This window comes from Dermacentor albipictus, chromosome 8, assembly GCF_038994185.2.
Source record: "Dermacentor albipictus isolate Rhodes 1998 colony chromosome 8, USDA_Dalb.pri_finalv2, whole genome shotgun sequence".
NCBI lineage: Eukaryota > Metazoa > Arthropoda > Arachnida > Ixodida > Ixodidae > Dermacentor > Dermacentor albipictus.
Window position 1 is genome coordinate 128228984 of NC_091828.1, and position 15837 is coordinate 128244820.

The 15837-nt window shown below is 43.5% G+C and overlaps 2 protein-coding genes across 3 annotated transcripts in view; one reads left to right on the top strand and one right to left on the bottom strand.

Annotated features, from left to right (window-relative positions):
* Nucleotides 1–2996: 2996 nt before the first annotated feature.
* Nucleotides 2997–6797, bottom strand: RpS2 (ribosomal protein S2). 2 transcript variants are annotated; one of them, XM_065452625.1, is made up of 4 exons: nucleotides 6780–6797; nucleotides 5913–6417; nucleotides 4520–4679; nucleotides 2997–3225 (listed from the first exon to the last, which is right to left on the bottom strand). In XM_065452625.1, the coding sequence occupies exons 2-4, from the start codon at nucleotides 6414–6416 to the stop codon at nucleotides 3062–3064; spliced, it is 828 nt and encodes a 275-aa protein (XP_065308697.1). In that variant the 5' UTR covers nucleotide 6417; nucleotides 6780–6797; the 3' UTR covers nucleotides 2997–3061. The 2 variants fall into 2 exon arrangements, with proteins under 2 accessions (XP_065308697.1, XP_065308696.1); XM_065452624.1 differs by lacking the exon at nucleotides 6780–6797 and adding an exon at nucleotides 6692–6768.
* Nucleotides 6798–7758: 961 nt separating this feature from the next.
* Nucleotides 7759–15837, top strand: part of LOC135918979 (uncharacterized) — a 64960-nt gene continuing 56881 nt past the window's right edge. The window contains exons 1-3 of the mRNA XM_065452705.1: nucleotides 7759–8013; nucleotides 13168–13229; nucleotides 14526–14603. Coding sequence (XP_065308777.1) covers nucleotides 13209–13229; nucleotides 14526–14603 — 99 coding nt within the window. The 5' untranslated portion in view covers nucleotides 7759–8013; nucleotides 13168–13208. The remainder of the gene's footprint in view (nucleotides 8014–13167; nucleotides 13230–14525; nucleotides 14604–15837) is intronic.

Sequence of the window (15837 nt, forward strand, 5' to 3'; positions counted from 1 at the left end):
CAATAAAGAAATATCGTGGGATTATAAAAGCAATAAAGAAATATCCCATGGAGAGGTGGGATTATAATCAGTTAGAACTACTCATTAGTACAAAAATAAAAGAGGTAAAAGGAGTAAACCGCTGGAGAGGAAAGGGGAAGCCACGAAGTTGGTGGAAAAAGAACAACGACGGTGGGCATCTCGGGAACACAGAGAAGCAAAGAGGGCGCAGTTATCTGAAGAGGAAATAGGCCAAAAATGGGAATATTATCGACAAAAGAAACAACAAGTGCAGGTCCTCGTCCAGGCAAAAATAAAGCACTCCTCTGATTGCTGGCTGGCTGAAGTTTGCGATGCAACTAAAGGGGGGTCAAGAAAATTCTGGAACCATATAAGCTGGCTGGGTAAAGCTAATCACAGAAAAGAGGAACAGATTCACGATACCGAAGGAAATTGTTTAGAGGGAGATGACGCTGTGAACTACATTGGTTCAGTTATAGCAGAGTCATTTAGGAAAGACGATAGGGTAATCGCCCCAAGTGAGGGAGCAACACAGAATAGCATAATAGAAAACAGCTTAGAATTGACCAATCTTAACTGGAAAAAGGCGGAAGCAAATGTTCCAAAATGCACGTCCGCGGGGACAGACGAAATTCCAATCAAGTTAATTAATGAACTTGGCCCAAGAAGCAAGGAAACGCTGATAAAAGCATTGAAGGCAGTCATAACAAATAAGCGAATTCCGCACAGCTGGAAACAGAGTAAAATGAATTTGATTTATAAAGGGAGAGGTGATAAGAACAACATAAAATCTTTCCGACCAATTACGATAACATCAGTTATATATAGGCTGGCGATGCAGGCGGTGAAATTAAAAATGCAGTCATGGGTAGAAAGTAATGGAATACTTGGAGAACTTCAGAACGGGTTCAGAAGTGGTAGGCGCTTAGATGATAGCCTGTTCGTGCTTACCCAGTGCATAGAAATAGCTAAGGCAGAAAATAGACCTCTGTATTTAGCCTTCCTGGACATAAGTGGTGCGTACGGCAATGTGAACAGGGAACTCCTATGGAACATATTAAAAGCTGAAGGTATCGGTAATGAGGTAATTGATTTTCTACAGGAACTATATCGAGAAAATAATGTTGAAATAACATGGGAAGGAATCAAGGGTACGACAACTGTCGAGGTTCACAAAGGATTAAGGCAAGGTTGTCCTCTATCACCGCTGCTGTTCATGCTTTATATGATAAGCATGGAAAGAAGGTTACAACGAAGCAATCTAGGGTATAATCTGTCGTACAGATTAGGCGAAAAGGTTGTTGAGCAACGACTACCGGGTTTAATGTATGCGGACGATATTGTACTGTTAGCAGATAGCCAGGAAGATTTGCAAACTCTGGTTAATTACTGTGGGGACGAAGGAGACAGTTTAGGTTTAAGTTTTAGTGCAGCTAAGTCCGGTGGGATGTTTTTCAACGATACAACTGATCAGGAGCTTACAATACAAGGCCACGAAATATCCCGAGTGGCCGAATACAAGTATCTCGGGGTATGGATAAACAAAGGGCAGATGTACACGGAAAAGCACGAACAGTCTCTAATAGCAAAAGGGCGAAGAGATGCCGGGATAATGAAACATAAGGCATTGTGGGGTTACAACAGGTATGAGGTACTGAGAGGCATTTGGAAGGGAGTAATGGTGCCGGGGCTTACTTTCGGGAATGCGGTCCTGTGTTTAAGGGCAGAGGTTCAGTCGAGACTAGAAGTAAATCAGAGAGCTGTGGGAAGGTTAGCACTAGGTGCCCACGGGAAAACCACAAACGAAGCAGTACAGGGAGATATGGGCTGGGCATCATTCGAAGCAAGGGAAGCTCAGAGTAAAATTCTGTACGAAAAACGTCTGAGGAAATTGGATGATAACAGGTGGGCAGCTAAGGTGTTTAAATACCTATACAGAAAGAGCGTTGACTCACAATGGCGGAAAAGAACTAGGAAGCTAACCAGTAAGTATGCCAGACACGAGGACAAAAAAGGACAGAGCATTAAACGACAGGTTAAAAATGCGGAAGGTAAAAATTGGATAAATTCAATGGAAAAGAAGCATAGCGTAGAACTATATCGATACTGGAAACAGCAGATCAGGAAGGAAGCGTTTCATGATAACTCAAGAGGCAGTGCCCTACTCTTTGAAGCTAGATCAGGATGTCTTAGAACACGGAGCTATAAAAAGAAATTTAACGAAGAAGAAGACACATGTACTGTGTGTGGTAAATATGTAGAAACAATGGAACACCTCATACTAAAATGTGATAGTATCAATCCCGATGTCGATGCGGCCAGTCACCCTTCCTGAGGCCCTAGGGTTCAGAGATAATGACAGTCATGTAAATAAATGTGCGGTGGAAATTAGCAAAAGGCGATTGGAGGATTGGTGGCTCAAAAGCAGAGAGGTGACATAAGGTTAAAAGGGTAGGAAGACGTATTTAAAGAAAATCGAGAAATTCAATAACACACAACACAGATAAAAATAAAAGGCAAAATAAAAATCTGAGCATGGTGGCAACTGTCATCGCCCCGTTTCAAAGGGGACGCTCCTACCTTCCATCCATCCATCCATTTCCCAGCGGGAATGGTGTGTTGCATAGCGGAACGGAGAACCTTCCGGCGCTACTCATGCGCCGTTCCTTTCTGGTGCGGAAAAAGGCTTTTTGAAAGCTGTTGGAAAAACTGATATGACACCGCCTACTCCGCGACTACATACTCGCCGTATACAGTAATCTCCAAACTTCACTAATTAAAAAGTGAATCAGTAAACGTCATTAACCAGCTAAGAGTTTCATTATGAAGGCATTTTCTCTTCATCTTAAGATACTATTTTTAAGAATGTTTTAAAGCGTTTGCTGAAACACCCAGTACAGCATGGGGGAATGACTCTCCACACAGCACTTTAATTGATGCAAGCTTTGCAAACTGAGCAAAGCATTCATCCACACATATGAAAGATAGGCACACACTTGTTGCTTGTCAAAAGCTTTTTATTTTATTCTAAAGAGGACGTGGGCAGTGTCCACTGGCCGCTTCAGTGGGGCGGCTCGACGGTGCGGGCGGTACCCACAGGTCGGTGAGCATGCATCAGGTAGTCTGTGAACTCCTGGTAGGGCGATTTCTGCAGCTCGCGCTCCTTCCAAAGGTCAGGGGTCAGGTAGCTGTAGGTCTGCTGTATAGCCAGGTATGTTGCCTTGGCTGCATGGCACAAGAGCAAGAAAACTCGTGAGGACATTTGAAACCAGCAAAGAAAAAAAATCATGGGGTTTTAGATGCCAAAGCAACAATCTGATTATGAGGCCCGCCATAGCAGGGAACTTCGGATTAATTTTGACCACCTGAAGTTCTTTAATGTGCACCTAAATCTAAGAATGCACGTGTTCCTTATTTTTGCGTTTTACCCCACCAAAATGCAGCTGCAGGGGCTAGGATTTGATCCCAGACCTTGTGCTTAGCAGCGCAAGACCGAAGCCACCAAGCAACCATGACAGGTAAAACCAGCAAGGAGTTACTCTGTGTTACATCGCTCTTCACTGGCTGCAGCAGCTCACCCACCAAGCAATTCTTCAAATGAATTGTCACACAGGGGTTGAAAAGGTAAAACAAACAAAACAGAGATCACTGCCAAGTCACACTTGACAAACTCCCTCATTTCGCTCTCCCATTACTACTGTGTGAAGTCAAGTGAAACCCACTTCAAACCAATTATTACAGCTACGGTGGCTAAACCTGCGGTGCTATCAAACTCGACCATGTCGGCATTTTTAGCCAATCGAAGGCTGAAGCAGTCCTGCATGCCAATAAAAAGACAAGGTGGCAAATCTGACCATACGTCAGAATTTGGCAATGCCAAGAAAAGCACACACAAACCAACATAACCGAACTGTGGCCAACTTCCTACGCGAGCATGTGCTATCATAAAGGCGCTATGAATCAAGACGTTTGCAGGCTTTTTCACTGCATGGCCAATGATATAATATAGTCATGCAAAATTTAGCAAAAGATGTTAGCACTGCCTACTTTTCAGATGTAATGGATAAGATTTCAAACCAATTTTCACATGATACATAGTGCTGCGACTACGTGCAAAGCAAACTGCACACACCTCACTGGACACAGCCTCAGAGTTCTCGCCATGCTAGTATATGACTAGGGCGACCATGCCAACCTCATTGCAACATGCCATAGGTACGTTGTCGTTTTTTATTATTTTTCACCGAATTATCACTTATCAGCTGCTCGGTGCAAAACGCATGTCATGCCATCACATTTCTTGTTTACGCTGCTTCCCGATGTGCTAGTACCCCAAGATGGCAACCACAATGACGTTAATGCAAACTATTTATTACCGTTTCGTCACCATATGGCTTCCAAGTGTGCTTCACATGCATAAATTGATAGCCAGCCCTGCAAACGCTTAGCCTGCCCGCCCGACATCTCAGATTTCCAGACTTCCCACAATAAGTCGTAACCCTATCAGGAAAGTACAAACCAAAGTTGCCCAATGTGGCGGTGGAGCCCCGCGCAGAGGTGTAGCAGTCCTCAATGCCAGCCATGTGCAGCAGCTTTTTGGGCACAGGCGCAGACACAATGCCTGTTCCACGGGGGGCCGGGATGAGGCGCACCAGAACACTGCCGCACTTGCCAGTCACCTGCACATTTCATGCCAGCGTTACTAAGGACAGCACTAAATGTGTTACAAGAAGCTAATCGCATAACTCAGGTCGGAACCTATCTAGCAAAACCAGCCGATCGTAATACCACAGAGGAATATCAGTGGAGTCTGCACCCAAGAAAAACGTTGCCAGTATTGTGCACACAGACCAAGACAAACATATTCAAGGCCAGCTGCAACAAAACTTGACCGTGAAATTTGTTATAAACTAGTATATGAAGGCAATCTTGGCAAAAACACAGGGTTGGTAATTGTATTTTTTTTTTACAGCAGCCTTCAGACAGCACAAAAGCAGATAACACATGCACCTGGTGGTTGTTGCTATGGCAAGTCTTGGCAAACGACTTCCAAGTGTTACCAGCACACCGCAAGTGCCACCTCGTCTTGAAGGTCTTTCCAAGGAGCTGTGTCCTAGGTAATGCGTCGCTTCCGGCAACAGGTAATGGTAGCATGTTTATTCTTTACAAAAGCCAAATTTCACACAGAGGCTCCTCTATATCTACACCTTGAACTAAGCTTTTAAGCGGTACCAAAATTTTGTTGCAGTTGGCCTTTAAGGTGTTGCCATACCATGGGCATAGTTTGGTGTTCGTGGCTTTTTTTGCAAGCCGATAGCCCCCTCTAGTAGCGCCCAAAGATTTCCTAGCCGCTTTATAGCAGCACCATAAGTAGCCAATTCAGAAAGCAGGCCTTGCACTTGCATGTTCCCCTTCACAAAAATAAATGTGTAAAAACAATGCAAAGTGTTGCACTGATTTGCATGTACACTGGTAATAATCAATTAGGCCAGTAAAACAATTGGTTGGCAAATAAAGTACAAATTTTACAACTATGGCCATGCTGTTTCTACTGCAGAGCAAGCTAGCAAGTAATACATTCTCACAAAACTACATAATCTCTCAAATGATTATAATTTGCAGGTGACGTCAATGATGCGGCTTCTCTACCTCTCCAGAATGTTGCTTTTGAAAAGCAATCAACGTATCGAAAAACACCAGAACAGCTTCTTTTGCACAAGCGTTTGTGAAATTCCGACATGCTACACAATTCATTTCTTTTAGCAATCGCTAAATTACTGTCTACACGTAGTTTATTTTTATGCAAGACGCTGCAGGTGTTTCCAAGTAACATTCAAAAGCGATAACTGATTGCTATCAGCAACATTTCTTTCTGCAATGTGTACGAGACAAGTGTCTAAACGCTGTCCCACCTTGCAAGGCACGGTGTGTGGCTTGCCGATCTTGTTTCCCCAGTATCCCCGGCGCACTGGGATGACAGACAGCTTGGCAAGGATAATGGCGCCGCGGATAGCGGTGGCCACTTCTTTCGAGCACTTGACGCCCAGGCCCACATGGCCGTTGAAGTCGCCAATGGCCACGAACGCCTTGAAGCGCGTGCGCTGCCCGGCACGCGTCTGCTTCTGCACCGGCATGATCTTGAGCACTTCGTCCTTAAGGGAGCTGCCCAGGAAATGGTCGATGATCTCGTACTCTTTGATGGGGTACGAGAAGGGATAGATGTCCTCGAGGGACTTGATCTTCCCATCCTTGACCAGGCGCCCAAGTTTCGTGACAGGCACCCACTCCTTCTCGCCTTCCTTGCCGCGGCCCCGGCCGCGACCACGACCGCGCCCGCGGCCCCGACCACCACGGCCGCCTCGGCCAAAGCCGCCACGGAAACCACCTCGTCCTCCGGCTGGAGCTGCGTCCGCCATGCTGCGCATTCAAGATGATACCTGTCAAGACACTTCGAGGAATTCCTCGCAGCATAAGCAGTCGGCATCAATTGGCAACAAGATGTACTGCACTTCCGTGGCTAGCTCATGCAAAAGACCCGTAACGCAAGTAATTAACACAGACGGGCCTTGGCCTGTTCCAAGCGGCCGGCATACACAAGGCACGAGTTTTAAAACTGAATACCTATTAATTCACCGACTCTAACCAGTAACTACAGATTCCAAGCGCACAAAATGTATGTCAGCAACCTCACCTAAATATACCAAGAACAAATTAATGAACGACAGGCGCGATTACGAAGGATTATTACAGAGCGAAAAATATTCCATCCACACACTTACGTTTATTCTGTAGAAAGAGCCTATGCTCTCGTTCACGCGTGAAACCGCGAGGTTTTGTGATGTCGATGTTGATCAAACTATTCAGTTTGTATAGGTGTTCTGTGACTATTCCATTTAGATCGGGACACCAAAACGACGCTGAGTCTGAGTGGTCTGAGAAAAAAAACTAACACAATATAATTATAAATAAAACAATCCCAAAAATGGGCAAAATGCAAGTTTGCCTTCGTCTGCGCCCATCGTCATGCATCGTCATGTCCCCTTCACATCCATAGAGTTTCCTACAAAAATTCGCGCTTGCAGCCTTGCCACAGCCTTGCAGAAAGCATAGAAGGGTTGACGACCAGGCCAGTTGGTACATAGTTGAAGAAAAAGAAAACCCCCGTCACAAAAGACACAGGACAAGAAGCGAAACTGTTACATCGTTATCCATGTAACAAGAGCACCCTCCGATCTGGCCATAAAATTACCCAAAACGTCGCTGTAGTTTAGTCGTTGTGATGTGAATATCTCTTGTCCTGTGTCATTTGTGACTGGTTTTTGTTTTTCCTTCAATAAAGCATAGAGTTTCCTATAATAAAAAGAAACTCTATGGCTGAAAGCAAGTAACTGCTGCAATAGCTGTATCAGAGAATCCATACCATAACATTTGAGCTTGCTGCAAAATTTAAGAAAAGAAACAGAGCAGCGGTAAGCGCAAAATTGTTTTTTTTTTCTTTCGATGTAATGAGGAAACGCACGTTCCTGTAAAAAACGTGCGTCTTCTGAACACTTTGGCCGAGCTGGCGCGGTGGTCGTGCTTGATATGAACCAATGTGAACGCTGTTATTGGAAATCAATAGATGGTGTACTAAAGCCTGGAAGTTCAAATTAATTATCCTCTTATCATAGAGTTCTTCCGCACACAAGAGTGCTCGCGCGCCTCGCGCGCGGCCGCGCCATGCCGCGCATGCGCGCGAATACGTATTGGTTTGTAGTTGACGGAACTCGCGCGCGGCTGTCCAGCAACCAAGTGTTATTGGTGTTATGTCGGTTGTCGCGAACCTTGCGAGTGAGCTCGAGCCCACTTTGCGTTTGCATTTTCGCGCTTTGCTTCACCACGGACAAGTGCTGACTGAAAACTTCCATCGTGGCGTAATGCCAAGTTCGCTCTTGAATGGTGCACAGTTTGTCGCCGCGGCGTAGTGACATCCCGCGACAGTTATGTTCGCAACGCTTCCTGACAGAAACAGCGGTGAGTTCCGGTTCTCGCTTGCGAGCGGAACGCGGACGAGCTTCGTTCGTCGTCCGCTCATCGCTAGAAGCGATCCAAGCAAAAAATCGCAAAATGAGAAACGTGTTCCGCGTGGGTTGGGCCGGTCGCCGTATTCCTTCGTAGATTCGGATGCCATCGCTATGGATGTAACAAGAGCACCCTCCGATCTGGCCATAAAATTCTCTAGAACGTCGCTGTAGTTTAGTTCCCCTCTACTCAAACCCTGCTACATGTAGAAGCGGCGTTGAAATCGGAATTTTCATGGGATGCGCTGTTGCTGAGCGCTCACAAAATCCTGCTGTCCTGGGGAGTCCTTCAAAACCGCAAATATTCCTAGCCGTGCTTTCCTGGGCCCACGGCCAAACATTCCGCTCAACGCGTAAACAAGCGTCGAAAGGCAAATTAAGAACTCAAGTATGATAAACAAGAATGCTTCTAGACAGCGAACGTTTGCTTATGTGGAGAAGCGTTTGAGCTCCATAGGACCTTGCAGTCAGAAGTTGATCATTTGTTGTGCTGAACCTCTTTCCCGTGCCACCTCCCGTACGCCGTTTCAATACAAGCTGACGGCCAGGTAGTGCCCATTCATCAGCCGTCTGATGTCCTAGCGGTGCATGAAATTGCGCGTGTAATTAGCGTGTTTATGCTATGTGTATATTTCACTTGAACCTGCAGACCTCTGCTTTAGAGTGTTCTAATTTTGAAGGGAAAGATCGTTCATGTGGTCCCATATTTGTCTGTTGAGCGCCCATAACCATATTCCGTGGTAATAGCGTATATTACCCGAGCTTAATTGAAGGGAGTCATTAATAATGTAATTTACATTGTCATTACTTGATGTCATTTTCAGTGCACGGGAAAACTGATATTTCGGTGCTAAAATGAACTGTTTACTTTGTGTCTATACTTAGGTACTACATAGCCTTGCAAATTTTAATGGATTTCTACATTTCTACATTTGCAAATTGTTGTTGAAGATGAGTGCTTTGGGTGCAAGAATGTACCATGCGAAAGTGGACTGTGAGTGACGAGAAATAGATAAATTTGATGATATTTTCCACAACTGTTAGTATGTCGTAGTTCGTTGACTTTTTCTGCAATAATTAGAGGTTCATGATAGTCCACAGAAATATGTATGCGTTGTGACCTTATTTGTATACTGCTGCCTTGTAGCATCGCATTGCCACTTAAAAAAAAAAGGAAATGCTTTCTTACAGCAGTTTATCGGGGAGAGTTAGGCACTTGATCATAGCCATATGTAACGGTTATGTAAATCCACATGAAGCACAGGGAAGAAAACTTCAAGTTGTAAAATTACAAAGTAGAGCAATATTTGCTGTAATCCTCATATTTGTGATTAAGGGGAGGAATAAAACAAGCTGCCATCATGTGGCAGCACTCTGGCTCCTGTTTTGCCCATTATTTATCTGCCACTTGTATATAATGTAGCATTAGAGCTTTAGCCAGCATCACCATAAGGGTCATGTGGCTTGATGTGGGACATCTATAAACGGCAGGCGCCATGGGGAACATTCCATAGGAACGAGAAATTGGCTGTGTCGCCTCAAGGCTCTTCTTCAGCAATGGGCGACAGCACACTGCTGCTCAATTTTAATAGACTAGAAACAAGAAAATCATGGCAGTAGTACCAATAAAAAATGTAGTTGAGCTTGTTTGTGAACGCTATTGTGGTACAGACTGAATTTGTGTTGGCAACCTTGTTGTATGTAAGTGTACTTTCTCTCAAAGCAGCCTATATATAGTGTTCTACATTATAGCCTTCTGTTTTTCAAAAAATTCTGCGTACTTCTCTAGTGTTTTTCTTTGACGGCCATCTTTTGTCACATCACCGCGCTACATTTTGTAGCATTTTGTAGATTAGCTGCGTAAGAGATTGACTGTTCTTCATGCAACCTCCAATTCCTAGTTAGATTGGTAGATTGATTATGTTCTTTATCAGTGTAAAACAGGTAAAAGTGGCTACAAGATTGAGTTGTGTAAACCGGCTTCTTCGAGCTTGCCCAGAGGTGGATTCCTGCTGTAGCAGCACTGCTGTCATAAACACCGTCGCTAAACACTGTGTTTGCCTGCTTTCTCTGGGGCAAAGCTGCACTCAAGTTGTGCATTGCTTCCTTGTGTGCATGCTTTTGGCTGTTAAATGTGTGATGCTGCTTGGCACCTAAATGAGAAAGTGAATGGAAAAAAATCAGTTGATTGCTTGAAGAAGTGCCGTGAAGCTCTTAAAAGAATGACAGAAAGCAGAAGTTGGCAAAAAAATAAGCTTGGATTTTATTGCCTCCTCTAACTTTACATCATCTGATACACCTGTTACAGAGTCTAGTTTGTCTAAAGATTATCACAGCACAGTTATGACCAATTCGTATGTACTATCTGCAAAAGCTCATTATTATAAGGCTTCGGCAAATTAGTTTTGTACTTGCTTTTTGTCGTCTGCTACAGCTATCATGTATAGAGTACCATCATATGGCTGTCGTCATCATACATATGGTCTGCATGCAGAGAAATTAGCAACTGGTTTGCATACAGAGCGAAACGATGCAGCCACAGAAATCTGCTCATCAGAGGCATACTCATTCGCTTGATGTATACAAACGAATGTGTTATACATGAAGCACTCCCTGCAGCTCGTAGTTCGTGCACAATAATTGAGGACCATGAGACAAATTGGCTCTGGCAGCATCAACGCAAGTGCATGTGCACCTGAGAGCTATGCCCACCCTGACATCAGTCCTGTGTTCTGTGCCTGCCATAAGCGTTGTGTTACATACTAGCTTGGCTAGTCCGTTTTAATGTTATGCCAATTTCCACCAACACTGCTCCATACCCATCGTACTTAGCCTTCACATTAAAAGATATGTCAGCATTTAAATGCCTAAAACTGACAAGTATTAACCTGGTCCAAGCATTAGCTGCCTGCTTTATAAGGCTATTTTATAGCAGCCCTACTTGTGGACATGAAACTCATAAAACCCTATATGCACAGAGATTATTCTCTTTTGAGAAGCATGTGACACAGTTTCTTTTGCCCAGTTTTATTCATTATAACCATTTTCGAAGCTTAGGGCCTGTGCCATGACCATGGTGTGACCTATTGTTTGTGAATGCAAAAGTCACAAGTGGTACAGTAAAATGCACGACTGATGAAGGCAATTAACAGCATGTTGGCATGCAAAACAACACCGGCCTAGTCATTCGTGGCACTAACATGGTGCACCGCTATGCCACCGCAGCCTCTCTTATCGCAGCTGAGTTCCATGCCCCATAAAGCCAGAGTGCTGGGAATTTCGGACACCATGCAAGCTTTTACTTAACGTTTTAGATGATATCTGCTCATTCATACTGCCTAGCAAGTAATATTTAGCTGCATAATGTCAACTACACTTGCCTGGAAAAGTTTCGGTATGCAGAAATAGAAAAAGCTTGAGTAGTTTGCAGCCAGGCACGTGACAAGGTATGCTGTACAGGCACCACACGCAAGTGCGAAATTCTCTAGTCACTCGTGGGGAGTATGTAACATGAAATCCACATGTTACTACTGAGCTGTTACACCTCTATATCAAACTTGAATATCATGCACTCTCCTATTACTAGCTCTATGTGCTTTAGAGATACTTATGAGGTAGCTGGTAGTTTATAGATAGGAGTGCCAGGTTTGCCTAACTCTTCCTGCTAAATTGTTAGCAGATTGCCACTCTAACTGCAGATAAAGGTACAATTTTGCATTAAGTTTGTTTTAATACCATGTTTGCTGGCATTGCTTTTGTCCACAATAAACTTAATGCGGATGTGATTTTCTTTTTCTCTTTAGTTTATGGTGATGGTGAAGCTCAGGATGAGAATGTACCCTGATATTAACATTATAATGACAACAACTCAACGATGACCATCACTGTTGTCAGAAGAATAGCAAAGAGTAACAAATGGGCAAACAAAGAAAACATGGTTTAGAGCTCTTCACTCCTGTCTCAGTAAAAGTGGCTCCACCTTACTTTAGATTGCTAAGGCTTACTGGTACTATTATGCAATTCATAGAAATGCTGAATTATTAATTTGTAACAGTAGTCCCTCTGAATTAACATAGCCTTTTGACCATTTCAAATGCCATAACTCTGGTTAATCATTCTATGATAACAAAATTTGGCACTGAGCCCGAGATTACTTCTCTAAACATGCCTTCCAACTTTCAATATACAAGACTCTTTTCCTAAATTGCAAGTATGGTTCTCTGCATTGCACATTTGCCCAATTAATGGCACCACTGTTTTTTTTTTTGTTGTTGTTCAAACGAAGATGAAGTTCTAGCTGTGCATGCTGGCTCTTGTCTCTTGTACATGGTTTCATCAAGAGAGCCATGGCTACGTTTTCCATGTCGCAACAAGTCAACAGTATGTGCAACCTGACAAGACAAACAAACTTTTCTCATAGGCACTTATTGCAAAAATTACACCACTCTTAGCTTGACCAACTTCCTCGTCGGAAATTTAGCTTTATAATTGCGAAAAGGGTCTATGAGGAAGCAGTTTGAAGGTTCACTTTTGTGGCTGGACCTGTAAAGGCCGCACCAGTAGGACACTAAACTGCCGACTAAAAGTTGTCGAACAAGAAGAGGAAGCCAGCTTGGCAGCTCCTCTTGGTGACAGAAAAAAAAAAGAAAGAAAAGTCATAAACGTGCATGCTTGACATTGTGTGGTTTGAGAAATAGGAGAGGTGCCTTAATTCATAGTAAGCATTGTTTACCATACCTTCCATATTCTTTGTCGTGGTATTGATGCGGTGCTGTACTTCTCATGTTGTACCGATTAGCTTTCAACAGCTTTCTGGAAGCAACTTGTGTCATGTAAAAAGATATTCACACTGAAAATGGGAAAGGTTGGTCAGTACAAACCCCTTAAGAGTTCTTTTTTCGTCTATCCTGACCCCACGGAATTATTTTTTAATGCTTGCCACTGTAATGATGGAAGTAGTTTTGGACACAGTGCAGTCAAAAGTGAGATTGCAAATCATCTTTTTAGTACTGTTACCAGGAGGAATTTAGTTAAACCTTTCACTACATCTGCACGCCTGCTTTTGCTTAGCCTGCTGGAACATGATAGCTTTTCTTGTATTTCTCAGGTTGCCATGGACTGTCGTCCAAGCCACTTTGAAACAAAGCCATGGATCTTGTTGAACCTGAAGTGAGTGGAGCATAATTATTTGTTGATAGCTAATAAGCATTCTGACATTTGGCTACCGTAACCACCTCTATCTGTTGTTGAAATGCAGCCATAAGTTCAACGTATAGCCATAGATTCAGCTGCAGTAGAGCAAATGTTGAACAGGTGCTACTGAACACTTGCCAATGCTGAGGTGGCAGTTTGGGCTTTTTAGTATGAGCAGTATACATAGCACATTACTGACAAAGACAAGAGGAATGGTGACAGAACACACCTTGTGCTGATACACGGTTTATCTTGAAGCTTGTGACTGTTTCTTATACTAGGCCATGGGTTCACTGTGCTTGTAAAGCAACAACAGAAATACAAGCTTTTAACAATTGCAGAACCCAATGTTATACTACATGTGTACCACTACTTATAAATTACATCTAAACAATGAAAAACGGAGGCACATAAAATACATAACTCGAACACATTAGGTGATGTGAAACTTCCAACTGTGGTGTTATTGAAACAGCAGTGGCAGTTCTATTTTCATCTTTCTGTGCGTGCAGCCCTCACAAAAACCTTAGTCCTTGTTTTTGTGAGTGTTGTACATACAGAAAGATTAATGCATACAAATTAGCTCAGTTTTCAGTTCTAATGCAGTTTTGTACATGCACACGTCATAACCATCACTTAGCTAAACCAACATCAGCTAAACATTACCTTACAAAAAGTTAATCTTTTTATCCTGGAAAACTACGGAAGGTACGCTTAATGCACGCGCCTGATTGATAGAGTAAGCTTCTGGTATTTCCACCAGCAGTTTGTTATCAGGCTCTCTCAAAAATTTTGTTTGCTTCAGAAGCTACACCAAACAGTAGTTGATGTTTTAATAAAACTGCAATTGGAAATAGCATGTCATCCTGCGTGTCCTTGTTATTCATGTTTCTCCATGTTTTGACATTTTCACATAAAGTAACTCATTCTTCAAGCTTTGCGAATGTTGTGCTGTGAGTGGCAAGGTAGCCTTGTGTTGCCAGAAAAGGACAACACTGTCCTCCTTTCGATGCCTTTGTCCTTTTTCATATGGGTGTCACACGGTGCACTTACGATCGTGATCAATCCTAATTAGATTCAAATTTCTTGACCATTATTGGCCCCCTTGCACATCTTGTGGAGAGGAGCCAATCACAGTAGAGGACTTGGATCTCAATCAGGTATGATCACAGTTTAAAGTGCACCATGTGACACTGGTATTACTTGTGCAGTTCTGAACCTTTAAAGTGAACCGTTGCAGACTTGTTATTGTCTGCCTTGCTTCCTGTGCAGAGGGAGTGCCTGCAGTTCTACATTGACCCTGGTGAACTGCCACAAGAGTTGGCAGGTGCTGTCCAAGCAATAAAACAGGTACTGCTTTAATATGACTGCTCTGTACTGGATATGATTGGTCTGTACTACTGTGTCGTATGTGCCATCCCGCACAATACTTTGCAAATTTGCCAGAAGAATACGTTTTTCTGCAGTGCTCAAAACTGAAAGCAGTGGTTACGCCAGTCATTGAAGATTTTAGAGCGCAGCTCTTAGGCAGCCATTCCTAGGGCAAGCAGTGGTGGCGGCGGCGTAAGCAAGCGAACGAGCACAGTGAAGGATGAAAGAACGAACGCGGCGTAGGAGATGAAAGGCGCTAGCTGCGAATGGCAGAGACTAATGAGAGTGGCCCCTTCAGTGACGTGCGTGCGGGAAACTGGTGTTATGCGGACCCACCCGACCGTTCAGTACATACTCGTATCTGGTCTCAGCCTGACTATTCGTTCCGTACTATTGTCTGCTCACGTCAGCTTTCGCTCTTGCTTGTTTGGTTTACTTGGTTTGGTCTCATTTGCGCTTGTTTTGATTGTCATGGTTTGCAATTATTTTGTAATCTGGTTGTATGCGCAACGCGAATTGTGTAGTACTTTGTGGAAGCCACGCGGCCCTAGTGATTACACTGGAACATTCGTTGAGCCATGTATAAAATTCGTCAAGCTTGACCTGCAGATCAAATTTTCTATGATTGCCGACTCTGCTATGTGTCTCTCTTGAAGTCGTTGCCTCAATATATCGGAAAATGAAAATGCGCATAGAGAAAATGCGTGTCTTCCGTTGTTTTCATGCTGAAGTAATAAGTATGCATCCTTTCAAGCTCGCCCATCTTTCCACCTTAGTGTATATAGAGCTGTGCTCAGCATTAGGGAGTATCGTAATCGTCAGTTAATTTTTTTCTTCTGCTACTCCTTTTAGCCTGGACAACGTTAATTGAAATTGTGAAAGTACTTTGAGAATCTTGTAATTTTCACTTTCGGCACATGAATGGTGTGAGCTGCAATTATGTTAACACGGCAAGCTGGGCGAGTTGGTGATTGAACACGTTCCTGTGGGTGGGCAGCGCAACCCGGACGAAGGACGAGAGGAAGTATACAATACGAGCGCAGACTAACAACTGGTTTATTTTTTCAAGCAACGGATTATAATACACAGAAAATGTAAACACGTGTAAAGTGACGTTTACAAGGGTGTTAGCCTATCTTGCCATTCAAAAAATCAGTTTCTTTATCCTGCAGAGTGATAGAAGTCTGGCTGACGCATGCTCCTGAGTTCACAT

Coding starts and splice junctions, on each gene's coding strand:
- RpS2 (XM_065452625.1), bottom strand. CDS start 6,416: ATGGCGGACGCAGCTCCAGCCGGAGGACGAGGTGGTTTCCGTGGCGGC. Junction 4,680..5,912: donor CACACACCGTGCCTTGCAAG/GTGGGACAGCGT, acceptor TGAAATGTGCAG/GTGACTGGCAAGTGCGGCAG. Junction 3,226..4,519: donor CGCCACATTGGGCAACTTTG/GTTTGTACTTTC, acceptor TGTGCCATGCAG/CCAAGGCAACATACCTGGCT.